General features: G+C 45.7%; 1 protein-coding gene across 1 annotated transcript in view; it reads left to right on the forward strand.

Moving 5' to 3' along the window:
- Positions 1-19,839: 19,839 nt before the first annotated feature.
- WDR62 (WD repeat domain 62) overlaps positions 19,840-23,168 on the forward strand; it is a gene marked incomplete at its 5' end in the record, with an annotated part of 926,258 nt that continues 922,929 nt past the window's right edge. The window contains one exon of the mRNA XM_069207611.1: positions 19,840-19,873. Within this exon, the coding sequence (XP_069063712.1) occupies positions 19,840-19,873 (34 nt within the window). The remainder of the gene's footprint in view (positions 19,874-23,168) is intronic.

Here is a 23,168-nt window from a genome sequence, read left to right on the forward strand (position 1 = left end):
GTCTACCAAACCTGTGCATCTTTGAAAACTAGAGACCTAGGGGAATCCAAGATGGCATGACTTGTGGGGCTCTGATCAGGTTCTGTTACCCAGAATCCTTTGCAAACCTCAAAATTTGGCTAAAAAAATAAATTTTCCTCACATTTCGGTGACAGAAAGTTCTGGAATCTGAGAGGAGCCACAAATTTCCTTCCACCCAGCATTCCCCCAAGTCTCCCAGTAAAAATGATACCTCACTTGTGTGGGTGGGCCAGGTGCCTGCAACAGAATAAGGCCCAAAACTTGTAGATATAGAGGGGATAGCACAGTGAGTTTATAAGGACATATTCTTCTTTTATACATCTTTAGGCTGACTCTGCTTTGGGGACCCACATAAGTGAGGTGTCATTTTACTTGGGAGACTGAGGGGAACACTGGGGAGTAGGAATTTTGTGATTTTGTGCTGGAGCGGTGATCCTACTAAGAAAAGTCAGGAAAATATGCTTTCTTAAGCAAATTTTGAGGCTTACAGAGGAGTCTGGGTAAGAAAATGTTGGGGGATCCACGCAAGCCACACCTCCCTGGACTCCTTGGGGTGTCTAGTTTAAAAAAATGTCTGGGTTTGGTAGGTTTCCCTAGATGAAGGCCGCATCCAGGACCAAAAACATAGGTGCCCCCTCCCCCCCAAACACAGGTAGTTTTGTAATATATCATTTTGATGTGTCCACATAGGTCTGTGATGTGCCAAACACAAAAATTGTGAAAAGAAACGCACTTAGGTTATGTGAAAAAGACCCCTCACCCACCAACCAAGTTGGTGGCATGCTTCATCATCGGGGTCCCACCCGAGGCACCTAGCGTGTCACAGGTGTGCTGCGACGCCTGATTACAGCGGAGCAGGTTTTGTCATTTTTACCACACATACTGGTTGGATTTGGCACGAGGGTGAGTGATGGTTCAGTGGATCAAATTTTATTAACAAGAGATTTCACAAAAATGAAATGCACTGTTAATAACTGAAAGGCAAAAAACTGAACCAATGACTCACAGCTCGTGAGCTGTAAAGCCGCGACAAGGCACCAACTGCTTTACAGTCCATTCACACACCTTTCATACATGACACGCACAAGACCATTCTGTAACGCCGCGCTTTGACGCGGCGTCTCTTTCTGTCCTCGCGGGTGGAACACGCTACCGATATTCGGAGCACCGTTCTCCGCATTTTTGGACTATGCTTTCTGGGAAGCATATATTTCGCTCCCGGTCGCGCTACACTTACTTGTAGCCTTTTTTCTTCTTTTATTGTTGGTGGTGGGTTTTTGTTGGGCCTTTTGCCTGTCCCTATCCATGCTGTGTCCATCTTGTCTTCTTCGTGATTTTGTCCCAGCATGCTCTGTTTTTCTTTTATACTACTTCCTTTTTCCTATACTGGTCTATGGGCTTTTCCCAATCCAAGATGGTGTTACTTCCCTTTCCTGTGATGTCACTTCCCTTTTCTCAGTATAAAGTCAGTCAGTCTTGTTCCTTCTTGCGTTGCAATCACTTCCTTCTGGTTGTGCTGTTCGCTCCTGTTCTTTGTTCCTGCTTTTTTGCCTTGCGAGATTTTTGCCTGTTCTTTGTTCCTGCTTTTGCCTTGGGAGATTTTTGCCTGTTCTTTGTTCCTGCTTTTGCCTTGGATATTTTTGCCTGTTCCTTTTTTCCTGCCTTGTACCCTGGATATTGCCTATTTTTGTTTCCTGTTGTCAAGTCCTGTTTTTTCTTGTTTTCCTTCAGGAGTTCCTGTTAGAGTTTTTTTCCCCAGTGTTGGGGTTTTTTCCCTCTGGGACTCCTTCTGGAGGATACGGTCTGCTTTGGCGTAGCCTGTCAAGCGGCACCGTGGCTACTAGAAGGGGTCGCCCTTATCTGGGAACATCCAGGACCTGTAGAAGACTTGGTGTATTCGCCAATCCGAAATCCAGAGGTGAGAAGTCCAGCGCAGTACGTGACAGATTGCAACGCCAAAAGATTCTGCGTTGCGAGAGCGCCATGGAAGATCCACAGGGAGAGGTGTCAGAAAATGCTCAAGCTATGTTACAGACTGTCCAACAACAAGCCCAAGAGTTACAACAGTTAGGGGCAGAGAACACTGCGCTACGACAGGTCTTGTCTTCCCGATCAATGTACATACCACCCGTATCTGCTACTATTCCTCGATATTCCAGAGATCCTTTAAAGATGAAGGAATTTTTGGATGCCCTGACGGTTTTCTTTGCCTTTCGTCCACTCCAGTTTTCTTCGGATAAGACTAAGGTGGGCTATCTGATCAGCGCCTTGTCTGGTCCAGCGCTTGCTTGGGCGACTCCTCTGGTTTCTGCAGATGACCCAGTCCTGGCTAACTATTCCGCTTTCCTGACTGTTTTCAAACAAATGTTTGAGAGACCTGGGGTAGAAGCAGCAGCTGAAGAAGCCTTATGTGACATTCAGCAAGGTAATCAGGATGTACTGCAGTATATAACCCGCTTCAAACAGCTGGCAGCTGAAACCTCCTGGGTAGAACGCACCTTCGTAACCCTTTTCCGCCGAGGCCTGCATGAAGAAATTAAAGATGAGCTTGTACACTCTTCCCCAGCTTGTTCTTTGAAAGAATTAATGGATCAATCTATGAACATCGAGTATAGACTTCGAGAGCGCAAGATGGAAAGACGTAGAACTAGAGCTCCATACCAGCCCGGTACCTTCCGTGCTAGCAGTCGGCGAACGGAAGATAGTCCATCTGAAGCCTCTCCACCTCCCCATGAAGAGCCCATGCAGATAGACCTGGTTCGTGGGCCATTGACGGAGTCAGAAAGGGAGGAACGACGACGAAGGGGACTTTGCCTATACTGTGGTAAGGCTGGCCACCTGATCCATAGTTGTCCGGTACGTCCCTCAAGGCCTGCGGGAAACGCCAGCTCCCATCCCCTCAAAGGAGGAAGGAGACGGGAGGAGCTGAAGTACCATCAATATGTTCCTCCAAAGAAAGCATGTCCACCCTGTTTATCCTCTCGGTCAAGTTACAAAGTTCACAAGATCAAGAAGAACATCTTCTGGCTCTCCTTGATTGTGGAGCCAGTGGACTCTATCTGGATGAGACCTGGGCTACTAGTAAAGGAATTCCCCGCATTCCTAAAGAAACCCCTGAGCAGGTTCACACAGTGGATGGCTCTCCGTTAACCTCAGGACCTGTGGTGGCCTCAACTCCTACTCTTTGTTTGACATTTGGGGGGCATCAAGAACATGTTGCCTTTGATCTCATAGCCTCACCAAATCACATCATGATTTTGGGAATTCCCTGGTTAGCCCGACACAACCCCTATATCAATTGGGAAACACGAACTATATCCCTAACGTCTTCATTTTGTCAACAGAATTGTTATTCTACTACTTCTTATTGGACTCCAAAAAGGTCCTGTCAGTCAACTAAGGATAACACTAACTCTATCAATACTATCCAGGGGGTTCCAGATTGTTATCAGGAATATATCAGGATTTTTCAGAAACCTAGTAATCCTATTTTGCCACCTCATCGCAGTTATGACTGTGCTATTCCCTTAATTCCTGATGAAGTCGTTCCCTTCGGTCGAATGTATTCTCTGACAGACCAAGAAAAGAAGGTGTTAAGGGAATATTTAGACGACAACTTACACAACGGTTTGATTGCTCCTTCCACGTCCCCCGCTGGGGCTCCTCTCTTCTTCGTCCCAAAGAAGACTAAGGATCTGCGTCCTTGTGTGGACTTTCGTGAACTCAACAGAATAACGATTAAGGATCGATATCCACTGCCTTTAATCAGAGATATACTGGATGCCATTCAAGGAGCCAAGATATTTACTAAATTAGACTTACGGGGTGCCAATCATCTCCTTCGGATCAAGGAAGGAGATGAATGGAAGACTGCTTTCCGTACCCCTTTTGGGCATTATGAGTATCGTGTTATGCCCTTTGGACTGACCAACGCCCCTTCTGTTTTTCAACGATTTATGGATTCAGTGTTCTCTGATGTACTCAATCAATATGTAGTCATTTATTTGGATGATATCTTGATATATTCCCGTGATCCTGAGCACCATGTAGATCATGTCCTACAAGTCCTGGAAAGACTCAAGAAAAAACAATTGTTTTGTAAACCTGAGAAGTGTGAGTTCCATAAATCTGAAGTAAGGTATCTCGGGTTTTGTATTAATCAACACGGAATATCCATGGATCCTGACAAGGTCAGTGCCAGATTAGATTGGCCTTCTCCAACGTCCATTAAAGAAACGCAATGTTTTCTTGGGTTATCAAACTTTTATCGTCAGTTTATTCAGAACTTTGCCCACCTACAAAGTTTCATAACACAAACAATTAAGAAAGAGAACCTGAAGAAGGGTTTCATTTGGACCAAGGAGGCTGAACATGCGTTTCAAGAATTAAAGACAGCCTTTACCCAAGCACCCGTGTTGCGTCATCCTGACAATACCAAGAAATTTATCGTCATGACTGATTCCTCAGACAGAGCTATTGGAGCAGTTCTGCTGCAGAAGCAAGTCAATGATGGATTGGAACATCCTATCTTTTATCTGTCGCATATTCTATCAGAGGCTGAACGAAATTATTCTGTACTGGAACGAGAACTACTCGCTCTCAAAGTAGCTTGTAAGGAATGGAGGCATTTCCTGATGGGTTCCAGAGAGCCTTTTGAAGCTAGGACTGATCACCGTAATCTCCAGTGTCTTCGGAGCTTTCAGTGTTGCAACAGTCGTCAGGCTCGATGGGCTTTCTTCTTTAGCCAGTACGATTTCGTGACCACGTACATACCTGGTTCCCAGAATTTAGTGGCAGATGCCTTATCCCGCAGATATCCTGACATAGCCCAGAACTCCTCTCCACATCTTATTGAGTCTAGCAGGATCATCGGAGCTACTCAATCTTTTCAAGAACGCGTTCAATCCGAGTACCAGTTTCTGTCTGCTTCAGAATGGGATAAAGTGACTCCTTTTTTGCAGAAGAAGGACAACTACTTCTATCATCAACATGCTCTCTTCCTACCTACCAAGAAAGTGCAGACAGAAGCCTTGCAAATGTGCCATGATTCTCCTATAGCCGGTCATCGAGGTATCAGGAAGACCCAGGAACTGCTTCAGCGATCTTTTTGGTGGCCTTCGCTAAAGACAGACACTGAAACCTATGTGTCAGCATGCCCAGTCTGTGCCCAGACTAAGACACTCCGAACTAAGGTGGCAGGTTTATTAAGACCTTTACCGGTTCCTTCCGCTCCTTGGTGTACTCTATCCACGGATTTCATATGCTCTCTACCTACTTCCTCTGGTAACCAAGTAATCATGGTAACCGTAGATTCATTCACCAAGATGGCCCATTTTTCAGCCTTGAAGAAACTACCAACGGCCCCAGAAATGAGTCGCATTTTTCTACAAGATATTTTTCGCCTCCATGGTCTTCCTCTAGAGGTCATTTCGGACAGAGGGCCTCAATATGTATCACGTTTCTGGAGAGCCTTTTGTGCCTTCTTTAACATTGAGATTTCTTTATCCTCGGGTTTCCATCCACAAACGAATGGGCAAACTGAACGAGTGAATCAAGAACTTCAGCAGTATCTGAGATGTTACTGTAATGCCACACAAAGCAATTGGTCGGAATATCTTGCTCTTGCCGAGTTCTCCTATAACAACACAATACATAGTGCGACCAAGACCACACTCTTTTATTGTACTTATGGATTTCATCCGAGGACTTTCACTACTGTTTCTCGAACATCCTCTTCTGTGCCTGCAGTCACTTCTTTTTCACGACCGATCCGTCGAATCCAGGGCCTACTTCACACTACTCTCCTAGCTTCGAAACAAGCTATGAAGCGAAAGGCGGATCGTTATCGGCAAGCCGCACCTTTGTATCAAGTGGGCCACAAGGTATGGCTTTCTTCAAGATTTCTACCATCCCGGTTTTCCACCAATAAGTTCAAACCACGTTTTTATGGACCCTTTCGAATTTCGCACATCCTGAATCCTGTAGTTGTGCGTCTCCGCTTACCTCATACCTGGAGGGTTCATCCTGTTTTCCATGTGTCCCAGTTAAAACCCTTTGTTCCTGATCCTTACCATCGCCAGTTCCAACGTCCACCTCCTCTTTCTATCAACGGACAGCCTGAGTATGAAGTCCAGGAGATCTGTGATTCCCGAATTTTTCGACGCAAACTACAGTTTTTGGTCCACTGGAAAGGATACCCCCTCAGTGACTGTTCGTGAGAAGATGCTTCCTCCGTCCATGCTCCCCATTTGGTTCGCCTGTTTTTTGACAATCATCCTGACAAACCTGGAGCCTCGGGGAGGGGACCTACTGTAACGCCGCGCTCTGACGCGGCGTCTCTTTCTGTCCTCGCGGGTGGAACACGCTACCGATATTCGGAGCGCAGTTCTCCGCGTTTTTTGACTATGCTTTCTGGGAAGCACATATTTCGCTCCCGGTCGCGCTACACTTACTTGTAGCCTTTTTTCTTCTTTTATTGTTGGTGGTGGGTTTTTGTTGGGCCTTTTGCCTGTCCCTATCCATGTTGTGTCCATCTTGTCTTCTGTGATTTTGTCCGAGCATGCTCTGTTTTTCTTTTATACTACTTCCTTTTTCCTATACTGGTCTATGGGCTTTTCCCAATCCAAGATGGTGTTACTTCCCTTTCCTGTGATGTCACTTCCCTTTTCTCAGTATATAAGTCAGTCAGTCTTGTTCCTCCTTGCGTTGCAAACACTTCCTTCTGGTTGTGCTGTTGGCTCCTGTTCTTTGTTCCTGCTTTTTTGCCTTGGGAGATTTTTGCCTGTTCTTTGTTCCTGCTTTTGCCTTGGGAGATTTTTGCCTGTTCTTTGTGCCTTGGATATTTTTGCCTGTTCCTTTTTTCCTGCCTTGTACCCTGGATATTGCCTATTTTTGTTTCCTGTTGTCAAGTCCTGTTTTTTCTTGTTTTCCTTCAGGAGTTCCTGTTAGAGTTTTTTTTCCCCAGTGTTGGGGTTTTTTCCCTCTGGGACTCCTTCTGGAGGATACGGTCTGCTTTGGCGTAGCCTGTCAAGCGGCACCGTGGCTACTAGAAGGGGTCGCCCTTATCTGGGAACATCCAGGACCTGTAGAAGACTTGGTGTATTCGCCAATCCGAAATCCAGAGGTGAGAAGTCCAGCGCAGTACGTGACACATTCACACCGCCAGCCACGGGCCCAGCACATTACAACACTCACATTGACAGACAGCGCCACTCAAGGTCCCATCACTTACATACACCCACATGCCTGATACAACAATCACACCAGCTGATGGGAGTGTGTGGACTGGTGTTTGGCTGGCAGTGTGTTGCAGTAGCCAACAGTAAGTCAATATGTACACTATGTACACCCTCAGCCAAGCCCCACTCCACACACAATGGCATCATTTTTTTTTTTTTTTAAACAGAGGAACCCCTAACTAAGTAGAAATAATTACAAAACTACAAACACAAAAGCTCTAACTAAGTACATGACAGAAATGCTAACCATGAAACTGAACACGTGAAAATACAAAACAGACATGAGTTTACACTCATGGTTGTTCCCAGTAATTCTTCTGGGTGTGGTAATTCTTAAAATAACCACCCACACACAGCCCAGGCTTTGAAGGACAATCTGGGCAGTACATTCGAGTCTCCCTCCGGATACCTCTTCGAAAACACACTCTACATTACTTCGCTGGAAAGTCTTTTTTGGGTGTGGGAGGAATGTGCTCAGCAAAGTGGCGACCTTTCAATCTAGCCACATCCTCCACCACTGCTTCTCTAGGAACTCTGGCCTGTTCCACCACAATAAGGCACTCTATCACTGACTCCTGAAATTTCACAAATGTCATCTTTGACTCTGGAGACCTATCCCTAAACACAACAAAAGCATTAAAGGTTGCTAAGTGGAAGAGGTGAATTGCTAACTTCTTATACCAAACGTAAGACTTACGAATAGCAGTATAAGTTTCCAACCTCTGATCAACTCTGTCTACACCTCCCATGTGCTTATTATAATCTAAAATGCACACAGGTTTGCGCACTTCAGCAACCTGGCCCCAAACAGTCATGGAGGAAGTACTCTCATCATGGATGGTACTTAGCATGTAGACATCCCCCTTGTCTGAAAATTTCAAAGCTAGCAGCTCATCATTCCGCAAGGCACAGCACTGTCCCCTCTCAAGTTTTTTTACAAACAAGCTCCCTTGGATAGCCTTTCCTGTTACAACGAATTGTGCCACAAGCAACAGTGTCCACTTTAAACAATTCCTTGAACAACTGCACTCCAGTGTAGAAGTTATCTACATACAAATGGTGACCTTTGTTGAACAGTCGTCTACCAAGATCCCACACAATTTTCTCAGTGGCTCCAAAAGTGGGAGGACAACCACCAGGGGGGTCAATATTGGAATCCCTACCAGTGTAGACACGGAAACTATACACATATCCTGTACTACTTTCAGACAGCATATACAATTTAATTCCATATCGTGCCCTTTTGCTAGGAATGTACTGCCTAAAAACCAAACGACCCTTGAAGAGGAACAAAGACTCGTCCACACTTATATCTTTGCCTGGAACATTGACCTCCGAAAACCGATCTACAAAATGATCAAGGACAGGCCTAATCTTAAAAAGACGGTCAGAATCTGTGTGATCTTGTGGCAAGGCTAATGCATTGTCAACAAAATGCAGCATCCTAAGAAGAAGCAAATACCGATTACGACTCATGGTCACAGGAAATATAGCTGTTGCCATCAAGGGACTAGTAGACCAATAAGAAGCCAGTGATGGCTTCTTTATCAACCCCATCAAAAAAGTCAAACCCAAAAACTTTTTTACCTCCTCCAAATTTGTGGGAATCCACTGGGCAGCTCTAGAGTGTGGCCTAAGTCTAGCAGCGTTGTCCCTCAAATGCTGCTCCGCATACAGATTAGTCTGCTCAACAATCTCTTCCAAAAACACATCATCCATGAATAACTCAAAGAAATTGACTGGCTTCCTCATCAGAAGATTCCTCTCCAACAGAAACATCACTGCCAGAATCTCTCACTTCCTCCTCTACCTCAGATGCAGAGTCTGTCTCATAATCATAATCAGACAATGACTCAAAAAGCATACCAACCACCTGCTGAGCGGTCACCCTGCAGCTAGCCATGATCTTTCCTACTAAAATTAACTGGACAAATTCACCACCAACAACCAGCACTGTGTAAGATAAGTAATAAAGTGTAGTTTTATTAGTAAGAGTTATAAACTCAAAAACTATACCGCTCACTTGCCTGAAAAAGCTTGAATCACCAGCAACTACTCTGCACAGACACAGCAATCACCAATAATATCCAACTAAAAAGAAAGAAAGAAAAGCAAATTAGAAATAAGACAAAACAAATGTCATTGTGCACAAATCTAAGGACAATTTCACACACAATCCTGCATTTAGTACACCCCCTACAAACATGTCATTCATGCATGGCAACAATACTCCTTTGGAGTAAATTGTTTTTACTTACCTAAAACATGCAACTATGCAAACCGCAGGTCAACCACCGCCAAAACCGCAAGGAGCCACAGCAAATAAAGTAAAAGCTTTGAACTAGAACAAAAAGGAGGAAAACACTTTTTATCACAAATGCAAATACTTCATCAGTTGACAAACACCCCACCATCAAACATTTAGAAATTGGTGCCTAAGTGGATTCTGCCATAGCGGCAGATGGGCCTACAAAAAAAATAGGCCTATCTGCCCCAAGGAGGGCAGAAAATACCTTTAGTAGTGTGTCCCCATGGGGAGCGACCCTTGCCCAAGGGGACAGCCCCCAAACAAAAAAAACAAAAAAAACACACACACACTATCCCTGGTGCCTAAGTGGCTTCTGCCCCCCTTGGGGGCAGATGGGCCTAAAAATAATAGGCCGATCTGTCCCCAAGGGGTGCAGAAATGTGCTTGGTACATGTGCCCCCAAAGGCCCCCCCCATCCACTAACACACATACACACACACTATCCCTGGTGTCTAAGTGGCTTCTGCCCCCCCTTGGGGGCAGATGGGCCTAAAAAATAGACCCATCTGCCCCCAAGGGGGGCAGAAATGGCCAACAGGTCAATGCCCCCCTTGGGGGGCTCCCCTTGCCCAAGGGGATGCCCCCCACAAAAATAAACATATAAAAAATGGCCCCTTGGGGGCAGGTGGACCTAAAAAAATAGGCCGATCTGCCCCCAAGGGGGGCAGAAAAGGCCAACAGTTCTATGCCCCCTTGGGGGGGGGTGCCCCTTGCCCAAGGGGGCACCCCCTGACATAAATAAACAAAAATAAAAACATCCCTGGCGTTCCAGTGGTTTCTGCCCCCCTTGGGGGCAGATCAGCCTAAAATAGTAGGCCAATCTGCCCCCAAGGGGGGCAGAAATGGCCGTTAATAATTTGCCCCCAAAAGGGGAGCGACCCTTGCCCAAGGGGCCGTTCCCCGGCACTGAAAAAAAACATCCCAAAAAAAAAAAAAAACTGGCGTCTAGTGGCCATTCCTGCTGCCCGATCGCAATGCGATCGGGCAGCAGGAATGCTCAAAGGGACACCGGGGGAAAGGAAAACCCTTTCCTTTCCCTCGGTGCCTCTTTTTGCAAACCCCCCACCCACCGGGAAGAGAAACTCACCTCTTCCGCCGATCGCGCACAAGAAGCAAATGGCTTCCTGCGCGACCGGCACCCTGTAATGAAGTCAGCGCGCAATCGCATGCTGATGTCATTATGGGGGTGTGGGGGGGTGGAAGGGGAAGGGCTTCCCCTTCCATCCCTGCCTTTGGGGGGGTGGGGGGAAGCACACAGTCCGCGGCACAGAACCGGTTAAAAACGTGCAGTGTGCTGACTCGCAAAAGGACATGAACTCTTGTTTTTTCCTTCAAACTAGAAGCTGAATGTAACTATAGTACAACGGTACTCAAAGTACGGCCCGCGGGCCGCCAGCGGCCCCACGGACCTAGCTTGGCGGCCCGCGAGACGCACACCAAACGCCACATCATAATGGCAGCAGTATGTAAACATAGAAGAGGGCCGCGGGAGCATGCTCCCGCGGCCCTCCTCTATGTTTACATACGGCGGCCATTGTTTATGGCGTTGCCCTGACGATCCTGGAAGCCAAAGCCCCATAAAAGTCAGCACTTGCAGCTAACTTTTATGGGGCTTTGGTCGTCTGCTTCCTGTCACCGGCTCCACGTCTGCTGCCCGCCTGCCTGCTGTTCCACATTTGTGGCATCTTTACAGTGCTTTGAGTCAGGTAAGGCTCTTTGGGTTTTTTATTTATTTGTTTTTAATGTAGTGTGTGTTACTGGGGTAGGCGTGAGAGCAGATTGCGCTGTGTGTGTGCGCTGTGTGTGTGTGTTACTGGGGTAGGGGTGAGAGCAGATGGCGCTGTGTGTGTGCGCGCTGTGTGTGTTACTGGGGTAGGGGTGAGAGCAGATGGCGCTGTATGTGTGCGCGCTGTGTGTGTTACTGGGGTAGGGGTGAGAGAAGATGGCGCTGTGTGTGTGCGCGCTGTGTGTGTTACTGGGGTAGGGGTGAGAGCAGATGGCGCTGTGTGTGTGCGCTGTGTGTGTGTGTTACTGGGGTGGGGTGAGAGCAGATGGTGCAGTGTGTGTTACTGGGGTAGGGGTGAGAGCAGATGGCGCTGTGTGTGTTACTGGGGTAGGAGTGAGAGCAGATGGCGCTGTGTGCAGATGGCGCAGTGTGTGTTACTGGGGTAGGGGTGAGAGCAGATGGCGCTGTGTGCAGATGGCGCTGTGTGTGTTTCTGGGGTGGGAGCAGATGGCGCTGTGTGCAGATGGCGCAGTGTGTGTTACTGGGGTAGGGGTGAGAGCAGATGGCGCTGTGTGTGTTACTGGGGTAGGGGTGGGAGCAGATGGCGCTGTGTGCAGATGGCGCAGTGTGTGTTACTGGGGTAGGGGTGAGAGCAGATGGCGCTGTGTGTGTTACTGGGGTAGGGGTGGGAGCAGATGGCGCTGTGTGCAGAGGGCGCAGTGTGTTACTGGGGTAGGGGTGAGAGCAGATGGCGCTGTGTGTGTTACTGGGGTAGGGGTGAGAGCAGATGGCGCTGTGTGTGTGCGCGCTCTGTGTGTTACTGGGGTAGGGGTGAGAGCAGATGGCGCTGTATGTGTGCGCGCTGTGTGTGTTACTGGGGTAGGGGTGAGAGCAGATGGCGCTGTATGTGTGCGCGCTGTGTGTGTTACTGGGGTAGGGGCATTGTTTTGAAAAAGGGGGTGGGGTGGTTGTTCCCCCTCTAAGCCCCGCCCCCTCTAAGCCCCGCCCCCCGCTGTCACTTCAGTGCGGCCCTCGGCCGCAAACCATACTGCAATTTTGGCCCCCGAGAAAAAGTTTGTGAGTACCCATGCTATAGTAGATCGGTTCTCATGAAATTCATATTTCTGGTAGAAATGTAATAGTTAAAATGCAACAGTGTAGATTAGTATAATGTACAAGGTCGTTCAAACCGGTACAGACAATGGAGCTACTGACCGAAGATGTGCAAAGAAATTACAGAAGGATGAAATCATACCGGACGTGCTACCTCTGAAGACGTCAATCATATGGACCAATAAACTGTCTGAGAACTAATGTGGGGTGAAAGATTAATGACATAATCCGTTTTTTAATTGGCTAAAGATAGTGGGGTGCAATAATTGTCCAATCAAGTTTTAGGGGAATGTTCAACGAAAAGGGGATAAAAACCCCTGTCACCAGGAAGTAAATGAAAATTAGGGAGCAGGAGACCAGGAGAGATTGGTTAGGGAAATGCTATCGATTTGATCCAGAAACTTTGTCACTCTTTTTGGTGACTTATATGGTTTTACTTAAACCATCCTTGTCCTTAGATTGCCCATTTTACACTTTACCTCCTTATGAGGGAAGTGCCCCGTTTTCCCCGTAAGCTGAGTCTCTGACTGATGGCGAATCAACTGATGTCCTGAAGACGAAGACTGAACCTGGGTGCTGACCTAAACCTTGGAGGGTAACTATGACAATGAAATTGAGATTTTCCTAGCCTTGGTGTCTGAAAGGCTAGATTTTATTAAAGACACAGAGGCGAGTATTATGCAGTCTTTTCTTGCTTTAATTTTCAATAGCAGCCAAGTAAAAACTACAGTTCCCAGTGAAAACAAACTACAATAATGACATCATAGATGAACAACCAATAGGGCATCGAACACCAGTACTAATATCTTAACTGCGAGCAACAAGCCCTCTTTTCTTGATGCAAAACTAAAGAGGAGAAGTAACAAACAAACTGACATAAAAAATAGAAACCAATGTCACAATGTCCATGAAACAATCCCGAAGATGGCGAGTGTGGAGTGAAGCCTGGGAAGAGTGGACGCTGATGGCTGAATCCAATGCTGGTAAAAGTTGTCCATGTGAATCATGACAAGCCAACGCTGGAAGAGGGAGTTGGCACTGAAATAAAGATATAGGGTGGGTTAGAAACAGTGGCGGGATAATACTTGCCTCCGTGTCTTTAATAAAATCTAGCCTTTCAGACACCAAGGCTAGGAAAATCTCAATTTTATTACAAGACCAAAGGCTCATATTATGCATGTTCAAAGCATAGCAATAACTGAATCTGAAACATGAGAAATTGGCTTACAATAAAAAGTTCTAAAAGTACTTTCATTAGACCAATCTGCAGACTTGAGAATATCCTGTAAAGAGGATCCTGCCCAGAAAGCGCGAGAGGCCATAGCCCCTCTAGCAGAATGGGCACCAAAAGACCCCACATCAATGCCAGCTAAGGACATGATCCATTTGACCCAACGAGCCAGAGTAGGGGAAGAAACAGGGTTATGGGGTTTCTGAAAGGAAATAAGTAATTGGGAGGCAGAGGATGATCTCAAATCTGCAGTACGAGTCACATAACTTTTCAAACAATTTCCAACACACAACTTGGGTTGAGAGGGAAAAAATTGATAATTGACACAAGCCAAATTAGTTTTAGTACGTCTCTTGATCTGAAAAGAAACACCAAGGGGGGAAAAGAAAAAGGAAGTATCATCTAATGCCTTAACGTCTGAAACACATTTGAGAGAGACTAGACACAAAAGCATGGTCAACTTAGCAGAAAGCTGTTTAAGAGAGAGTAAATCATTATCTGGCCAAGTGGTAAGAAATCGTAATACCAAATTAACGTCCCACATAACATTATACTTAGAAGATGGCGGAAAAACATATCTTACTCCCTTTAACAGTTGGCAGATGAGAGGATGTTCACCAATTGGTCTGCCATTAATCCTTTGATGTTCAGCAGAGATGGCAGATCTGTAAATATTAATAGTGCGATAGGCCTTACCTGCCGAGGCTAAGGAAGCAAGGACATTTACAACTAAGAGTACATCAGCTGAAAAGGGATCTGAATTCCTGTCCATACACCAGCTGCTCCAAAGGGCCCATGCGGACTTGTAGGCTTTGGAGGTACCAGGGGCCCTGGCCTGTTGAATGAGTTTAGCAGCATCCTCCGAAATTCCTGGGGTTCTCCAGGACGACTCGAAATCCTCCAGGCTATGAGGAACAAGGAATAGCTGAGAATCAAATGGTGTTGTTGGCCTTGGGGATCCAAGAGGAGGTCGTGAAAGTGAGGAAGCCAGACGGGTCGATCGATTGCCAACTCCAATAGAGTTGGATACCAAGGCTGAGCCTGCCAGAAAGGAGTTATGAGAACTAGAGTGGACTGTTGTCTGCATGCTTGTGCAAGGACTCGAGGAATGAGCAGGAAGGGAGGAAAAGCGTAAAGAAGGGATAACAGCCAAGTCTGAAGGAAAGCATCTGTGGCAAGAGCCTGTGGATCTGGCCTCCAACTGAAATAGGAAGGAAGGGGAGAATTGAGGCGAGAAGCAAAAAGATCTATGGGCATTTTGCCAAAGGTGGAAGTAAGATGATTGAATATTGAAGGGTTCAATTGCCAATCGCTGGAGTCGTGAAGATGTCTGGAAAACCAGTCTGCTACTGTATTCAGCCTGCCTGGTAGATACACTGCCTTGACTGAGATTCGACGAGGAAGACAATATTCCCAAAGATGTTTCGCCAGGGTGGAAAGAATCTTGGACTTGGTACCGCCTAGATGGTTGATATACCTGACCGCGGACAAATTGTCCATCCTTAGAAGGATGGTGCAACTTACTCTGTCTTTTGCAAAAGTGCGGATGGCAAAGGAACCTGCAAGCATCTCTAAACTGTTTATGTGCAAAAAGGACTCCTTCAGAGACCATGCGCCTCCAGTCGAGAACTGACCACATCTTGCGCCCTAACCGGTCCGACTTGCATCGGATTCTAATACAAGATCTGGGGCGGCAGAGAAGATAGTTCTGCCATTCCAGTCGTCTAGATGCGTCAACCACCATAGAAGTTCTTCCTTGGATTCGGCATCTAGGACCAAGGGATCTGAATAAGCGAGGCCTTTGCGAAGATGGCAGATCTTGAGCCGTTGAAGGGCGCGATAATGTAAAGGACCCGGGAAGATGGCTTGGATAGAGGAAACCAAGAGTCCTACTAGACAAGCTAGAGTTCTGAGGGAGATGTGAGGAAGGGATAAGGATTGACGAATTTCCTTTTTGATTAAGGACACCTTGTGTTGAGGAAGCTGAAGCACCGACTGAGTAGTGTCTATGAGAAAACCGAGAAACTCCAACTTCTGAGTTGGAATTAGAACCGACTTCTGAAAGTTGATGAGGAAGCCCAAGCTGAGAAGAAGGTTCTGACAAAATTGAAGATGGTCCAGAAGAAGATGCTTGTCTTGTGCCATCAAGAGAAAATCGTCTAAATAAAGGATTAGAAGAACACCGTGAGCGCAGGGAAAGGCCGCGACGGGTTTGAGAATTTTGGTGAAGCACCAAGGAGCGGAAGAAAGACCGAAAGGAAGAGCTCTGAATCGATAAAAGGAGTCTTGCCACTGGAACTGAAGGAATTTCCTGTGTGAGTGATGAATTGGCACCGTGAGGTAAGCATCCTGAAGGTCTAATCTGACCAACCAATCGCTCTGAAGCAGAATGTCCCTGAGATGGAGGATAGTTTCCATCTTGAAATGCAGGTAAACCACAAAGTTGTTGAAGGACTTTAGGTTTAGAACTAAAACGAAATTTGTGATTTTTCTTCTGGACGAGGAAGATGGTGCTGAGGAAACCCGAAGGGTCGAACAGAACGGGTTCTATAGCATGCTTGGAGAGGAGAGACTGGATTTCGTCGTGCAGAAGTTCGGTTTGATCTTGGGAAAAAACAAGGGGAAGAGGAAAACGGGATTGAATTGGGGTTTGGTAAAACTCTACTAGGTACCCTTGAATGGATTGAATTATCCAGGGATCTGAAGTGAGAGAAAGCCATGAATTTAGAAACAGGGCCAGTCTGCCTCCTACTGGAGGAAGGCCAGAACTGGAAACACTTACCGGAGGTTTGATCTCCCCTGTTGGCGTAGCTCCTGTGACGATAGCCTCTTGAGCGACGGGGGTAGAATCTTGGCTTGTATCCTGTGTAGGTCTCAAGCTGGGATTGCTGATTGTAGGAGTCTCTGTTGGTATATTGGCCTCTGATGGAGCGGCCGGCAAAGCGACTCCTGCCTTTGCCGGCCCTGGCAAAAACCTGAGATGAGAAAATCTTTTTCATGGAAAGTTGAGCCTTGTCCAGGAAGGCAAAGGTGGACACATATTTGCCAAGCTCCTTGATAAAAGAATCCCCAAAAAGCTGGCCCTTAGCAGATGGACCATCATCTTTGGAGGCTAAAGAAGCCAGTTTGGGATCAATCTTTAACAGGAGACTTTTCCTCCTTTAATGGATAGTTGAGTATTGGCATTACCCAACATACAAATAGCGCGTTGCGCCCAGTTCGAGAGAACCTCAGGGTCTATTGGACTGTTGTCCATTTTGGCCTCCTCCGCCAAATCAAAAATTCTGGTGAGAGGACCCACCAAATCCAGGAGCTTGTCTTGACAACCTGACCAAGCTCTGTCGACACCTTTCTTGGGATCCTTGCCAAATTTGGTAAAAAACATGAGCATATTGGGATCAATAACTGGGGTAGAATTGATGTTATCAGGTAACGAGGGGCGAGGACATTCTGATTTAAGCTTATTTCGGGTAGCTTTATCAAGAGGGTGGCGTAAAAAGAAGGAGACATAGTCAGCAACATGGTCAGATGGGTACCACTCTTTGGAATTTGGATGAACCATGAGGGAAGGGTCAAACAAGGGTTCACCAGCATGGTCCACCAAAATATGAGACACAGGGTGAACGTCACCACCGTCACCAGGAGAAATTTTACGCCTTTTCTCCAAAGGTCCACACGAAAATGGATCCGAAGACCCGTCCATATCATCAGTATGACTAGGAGAGTCATCATCGTCATCATCAGTGTCTCTCAACTGTGTAATATGAATTGGAGAAAGAGAGGAACCCGATTTAAACACCTCTCGGGTGGAAGGACCAGAAGAAACGCCTTTTGAAGGCACCGGGAGGGTAGCCACACGTTTCTTACCTTTGCTAGAAGGCACTTTAGAAGTGGACATAATTTTAGAAAAGGAGGCTTCTAAATTTTTGGTTATGTCAGACATGGAGACAGCAACTGCTTGCTGAACTGAATCTTTGATAAAAGATTTCAAATTCTCCTGAAAAACTTGGGAATCTTCTTCCTCTGCCATAGTGCTGACAACAGGCAATAATAAATATATTTATGTCAAAAAATAAATGTATTAAAGGTTTGGTAACAATTTATATTAGGATTTGGAGAGTAAACTGGTTAAACAGGGGTTAACTGTGAGGAGAAGAGAGAGGGAGTGGCTAAAAGGGGGGCAGGAGCAAAGATTTGGGGCGGTTCCTGAAAAGGACAGTCTCCGAAGGGAACGTGTGGAAGCCGGGTGCTGCACAGATCGAAATGCGAAGGCCGGCTGAGGGAAAAAACGAGCGAAAATACGCTCGAAATGCTGCTCCAGGCGACGCGATACCAGGTTCGTCAAAAAAATGACAGGAATGTAGAGAATGCGCGCACGTGCACGCGCGGGTCTACAACGGCCGAAAATTACCGTTGATAGACGCGCTGCTTGAAAGACGCGGTGCTTGAAAGACGCGCTGCCCACGAGAAACAAAACACGCGTACAAGCGGCATACACGTTTTAAACACTAAGCATTGTTATTCAATACATAAGACTATGATAATGCATTTAGACAATTTTACAAGGTGAGGAAAAAGAAAATGGTGTACTTATCTTGACTGCGAGCAGCAAGAAAAGAGGGCTTGTTGCTCGCAGTTAAGATATTAGTACTGGTGTTCGATGCCCTATTGGTTGTTCATCTATGATGTCATTATTGTAGTTTGTTTTCACTTGGCTGCTATCGAAAATTAAAGCAAGAAAAGACTGCATAATATGAGCCTCCGGTCTTGTAATAAAATTGTGATTTGTCTGTTTGCTTTTCCTTTCTAGGTACCAACTGCTTACTTTTGACAGAGACCATAGCTAGATGTTTTCCAAATTGGTGTTCTAAATTGTTTTGCATGAAGCCCAACATGCCAATACTAATCAGTGGTTAGGACAGGGGTTCACTATACCGACGCAAATAGACAAATTACTGAATCTATGCTTTGTTGAACTGACGCGGTAATGACACTCTGCTAAAGTTGATCTATGTTTACGCTGTGTTATGCTCTAATAATTGCATTCCTTGCTTTGGTTAAGTCTTATTTGAGTTGCCAAATTATGACAATGATATTGAGTGCTTTGCTTTTGAGACTGACACACCTGCATTTAGAATTGTAATCAATAGGGAATAAAACTCATAAATTCTAATAAACTGGTGTGGTTATTCATGACTGAAAGGTCATGGTGGTGTCTTGAGTTGATTAATGTCTTTGACTAAAGTAAAATGCATTATTGTAATAAATATTGATGACATTATTGACGTATTGATTGACATATTGATTAGCTATCTCGTCCTAAGGTGTCTCTCAACTGGGTCAAAAGATTCATTGGCCTAAAACGATTCCTAATGTGAAATAATTTATCATAAAAGGACGTGTTTAAACCTGCAAGTAAGTTTTCAGAACTGCTGTGCCTCTAGTCTCCACTAATGTTACTACTGGCTGGAAACGTATCCGAAAATAAGGAAAGAACCTGAGATGATGATATTAATGAATAATTGAAAGTATCGACATTATTGTTGAGAAGCATCAATACTAGTCCTTTCTTTTGCAGTTGTATATAGAGCGAACTCGACCCGAAGGTATCGGAGCGCTTTACATGTGCACCGGTTACATCACACAAGGTTACACATAGTAAGCACAGATACTTTAGAGCATGATAATTCAAGCTTCAGTCGAAAAAAATCATATCACTACAAGTATGAACCACTTTCTTTTTCAATATGAAAAAGAAACTCCATATTTTGAGGTCTGCTCCAGCAGAGCAGTAGTCTTTTACACTCCAACATGGACCCCGCAGGTCTCCGCTGTCATAATCTTACAGTCCGATTCGTGCAGTCTTCTCTTGTTTTTTTTTTCACTGCATGGTTTAACCAATAGACTCATGGAGGCTTCTCATTGGCCAATGGCGGGCTGAGAAGATGACGCTTAGCCAATGATCGTGGTAACAGCAAAATAAGGCGCTCTCTCCCCGCGCGTTATGAACCTAAGACAAGCGATGTGTAGGAGGGCAGTGTTTACAACTGACTGACTGATCTTGCATCTGTCAGCTACTTCTATCTCTGCGGTGTACCGGTTCCATGGCCTCTACCCTGTCTCACTCCAGGGCTTCGGAGCCAGACTCGCGTCTCCGCAACCTGTTGCCCTCTCCTCCAGTGGGCCCTTGTCGTAAACCACGACTACAACGGGGTGCGGCGGAGTCCCAGCATCGGGTAAGAGGAAGGAAGAGGGTGGCTGACCGACTTGTCACTCCCCATGGTAGCCGTTCCTTTCTGTTTGGCGCTGTTTCGAAGTCTTGTTTTGTGTCGACCCCTTTCAGTGCGCTCAGTTGGTGACGCTTTCTTACATGCCAACATTTTAGACCAGTTAAGTAGTGGTGGTCGAGTCAACAAATTAGAGCTGGGTTAGAGCAGAGGTGAGGGTCTGTATTTGAGCCCGTGCATATGCTTAGACTTGAAAATGTGTGCTATGTAAATCATACAACAAACTTAGCCAAATGTTATTCAAGAAGTGTATTTCCCTAAGGTGCAGGCTTTGACATTAGTAGGCACGTTACAGCACTGCTCTGAGAAGCACTATATAAAAGTGATAATTTTTAAACCTGAACCATTAGTGAAGTAAGAGGCAAGACATTTCCAATGTAAGTGCTGTAGTGGCACAGATTGTTATAGAGCAACATTATAGTCTACTGAATCAAACACAATGGGTGTTTGTACAACTGGTATTCTGATATTTGAAAGTGGGTTCATACACAATAGTGAAGAAAAATGATCCTGGGAGGAAATAAAATATTCGTCTAAGATCACACAATTTAAGCGGGCAAACTGCAATTTATCCAGGTGTTCTAGTTCCGCTGTGAACATATCAGTAACTAAATGGGTATCTATTTATATTTCCTTTAATGCTTTGTCTTGAGGTGTGCAAATATTTTTATATAGCACAAACTCGACCCAACTGTGGCACTTTACATGAACACGAGTGCATGACGTAAGCTCATATTCATTTTTATAGGCACGTGGGGATTAAGTGTATTGCCTAGAATCACAGTATGTTGAGAGACGTTGAGACTCAAACCTCGTTCCCCAGTTCCAAAGTCGACACCTCTGACCCCTTCACCACATCCTGGCTAAAGGGAGGGTAACAGGCAGAATTCACACGAAAGCTCAGCTCCTTGTGGGCCTGAGGTTCCAGCAGGATCTTGATCTGAGCCAAAGCCACTCTCAAGCTTTCAGTGGCTTGGGAGAAGTTGGGTACAAACACAAGGGAATGTATTTTCCCTATTGATCTCTGTTGAAGCAGAGACAATTTCAGATTGGATAATAAAGTCAGATAAGGCTTAAAAAAACAGTAGTCTCCTGCCTGAAATGGGTCAGTTGGTATGTCTGCACTTTTCCTATGGCTGTCTCTGTCTGACATTACTTGTTCCATTGCTCTTCTGCTTTCATCTCATTTTACACTCCAACATGAACCCTGTTGCTTCGTGGCACCCCACTTGCTTATCAAGGTGCTGGTAAGTTGCGGCCTCTGTGTTTGCTTTTGCTGACTGTACGGTAAGCAGCTTTTGCTTGCTCTGCTCCTGACATGCCATCACATCACAACCTGCACATTCTTTTACTCCATTGCTTATTGCTATCCCTCTTATTACTTTCTACTACTTTTTTTAATGATCTGGCTTGACACCGCACTTGTTGTCAGACAGTTATATGAGAATCGCCAGGAAAAGGGATTTGGCTCCACCCACATGTTCAGTGTCAAGAGTACATGTTTTGATTGGGCAGAAGTTGTGTGCTTCTATAAAAAAGTGCTTGTTCTCCGCACAGCTTTGATAATTTTGTTTATTTATACAGCTGCCTGAGCTTGAACATTCAGAGGTCCACACATGACACTGAAATTGTATTAAAGTGTCCTACATAGCTAGTGTTTGGGCGGAAAAGTCCTCTGCATAGGAAATGACTTGCATTCCAGCCCTGACTGCCCAACTGTACTGATGAATGGATCCCTAATGCTGATTTTTGTTATCATTGACAAACACAAATCATGTGTATGAATTACAATAAGGACCCGTCTCTCAGATTGCAGTCTTGTTGGACTGGGAGGGGCCCGAAGCACTAACCTCATAGTGGTGAAAGGCTACTGCCTTCACCAGGAGTTAAGCAGCACAGTAGTGGCAGCATACCATGTAGTGATCAATAGAAGTGTACAAGTTCATTTTAACCTTTGACATCTAAGTGAGGCCTACATGTTCACTCATTTTTATAGTTCCACTGCTGTGTGCTTAACTCACACTATACCTACATCAGTTTGGTGTGAAGTGCTGCACTGCGCAAGAGTGGTATATGTGTGCTTGGGAAGGGAACAATACAGGGAGAATGGAGCACTGCGCAGAGCGTGTATGTAAAATACATATACTAGGTGTATATGTGCCTATGGGTTGTACAGTCCCTGAAGGATGTTGTGCAGAGTAGTGTGTTCATGGTAAATGCATGTGTTGGGTGTATGTACACCTGTGAGTGGTACAATACATGTTGGGTTATATCCTCTTCTTGTGTTTGCCCCTCCCCTGGGTAATGGGCTAAGTACTTGTGTCCATCCACTGCTCCCGTTTTGTTTTTTAAACGTTTTTTTTTTTTTTTTTTGTGTGTGTGTTCAAGCACTCTATATGAGTGCATATGTTTCAGCTTGTCTTCGATCCTCATCAATGTAACTTCTGTTCTCTCCCACCCACCAGCCGCACTCTACTGTACATCACTCTGCCACCGTTTTCTACACTACTGCACTCTATGCCACAATACTGTATCCCACTACATACCACTCTTCTCTATACCACTGCCCTGTACGCCACCCTACTCTGTACCACTATGTCACTGCACACCATGCCACTCTCTACCACTCCACTCTATTCTACTCTACTGCACTCTACGCCACTCTGTTCTATCACTGCACTCTACTCTATTCCGCTCTACACCACTGCACTCTACCCTTCTCTATACCACTGTACTCAACTCTGCTTCACTCTATTCTATGCCACTGCACTTCACTTTAGCCTGCACCACTTTATGCCACTGCAAGCCATGCCACTCGACTCCACTTTGTTATACTCCACTGCACTCTAACCCACTCCACTCCACTCTATTCTGTGCAATTGCATTCAGCTCATGCCACTCAACTCTACTCTGTGCCACTGCACTCTATGCCACTAACTTTGTGCCACTGCACTGTACTCTTCTTTGCCTCACACCACTCTACGCCACTGCACTCTGTGCCACTTTACTGTGCACCACTCAGTGCCACTGCACTCTACACCACTTTACATCAGTCTAGGACACTGCACTCTACTGTGAGCCATTCTTCTATACGCCACTGTGCTCTACATCGGTGTAGTCTACACTGCACTCTGTGCCACTGCACTCTACTCTGCGCCATTGTACTCCATGCGACTGCACTGTTCCTCACAGCATACCACTCTACTTTGCCACCTCACTGCCACTCTGCACCACTCTACTTTAT

Source organism: Pleurodeles waltl, chromosome 9 (assembly GCF_031143425.1).
Source record: "Pleurodeles waltl isolate 20211129_DDA chromosome 9, aPleWal1.hap1.20221129, whole genome shotgun sequence".
Lineage (NCBI taxonomy): Eukaryota > Metazoa > Chordata > Amphibia > Caudata > Salamandridae > Pleurodeles > Pleurodeles waltl.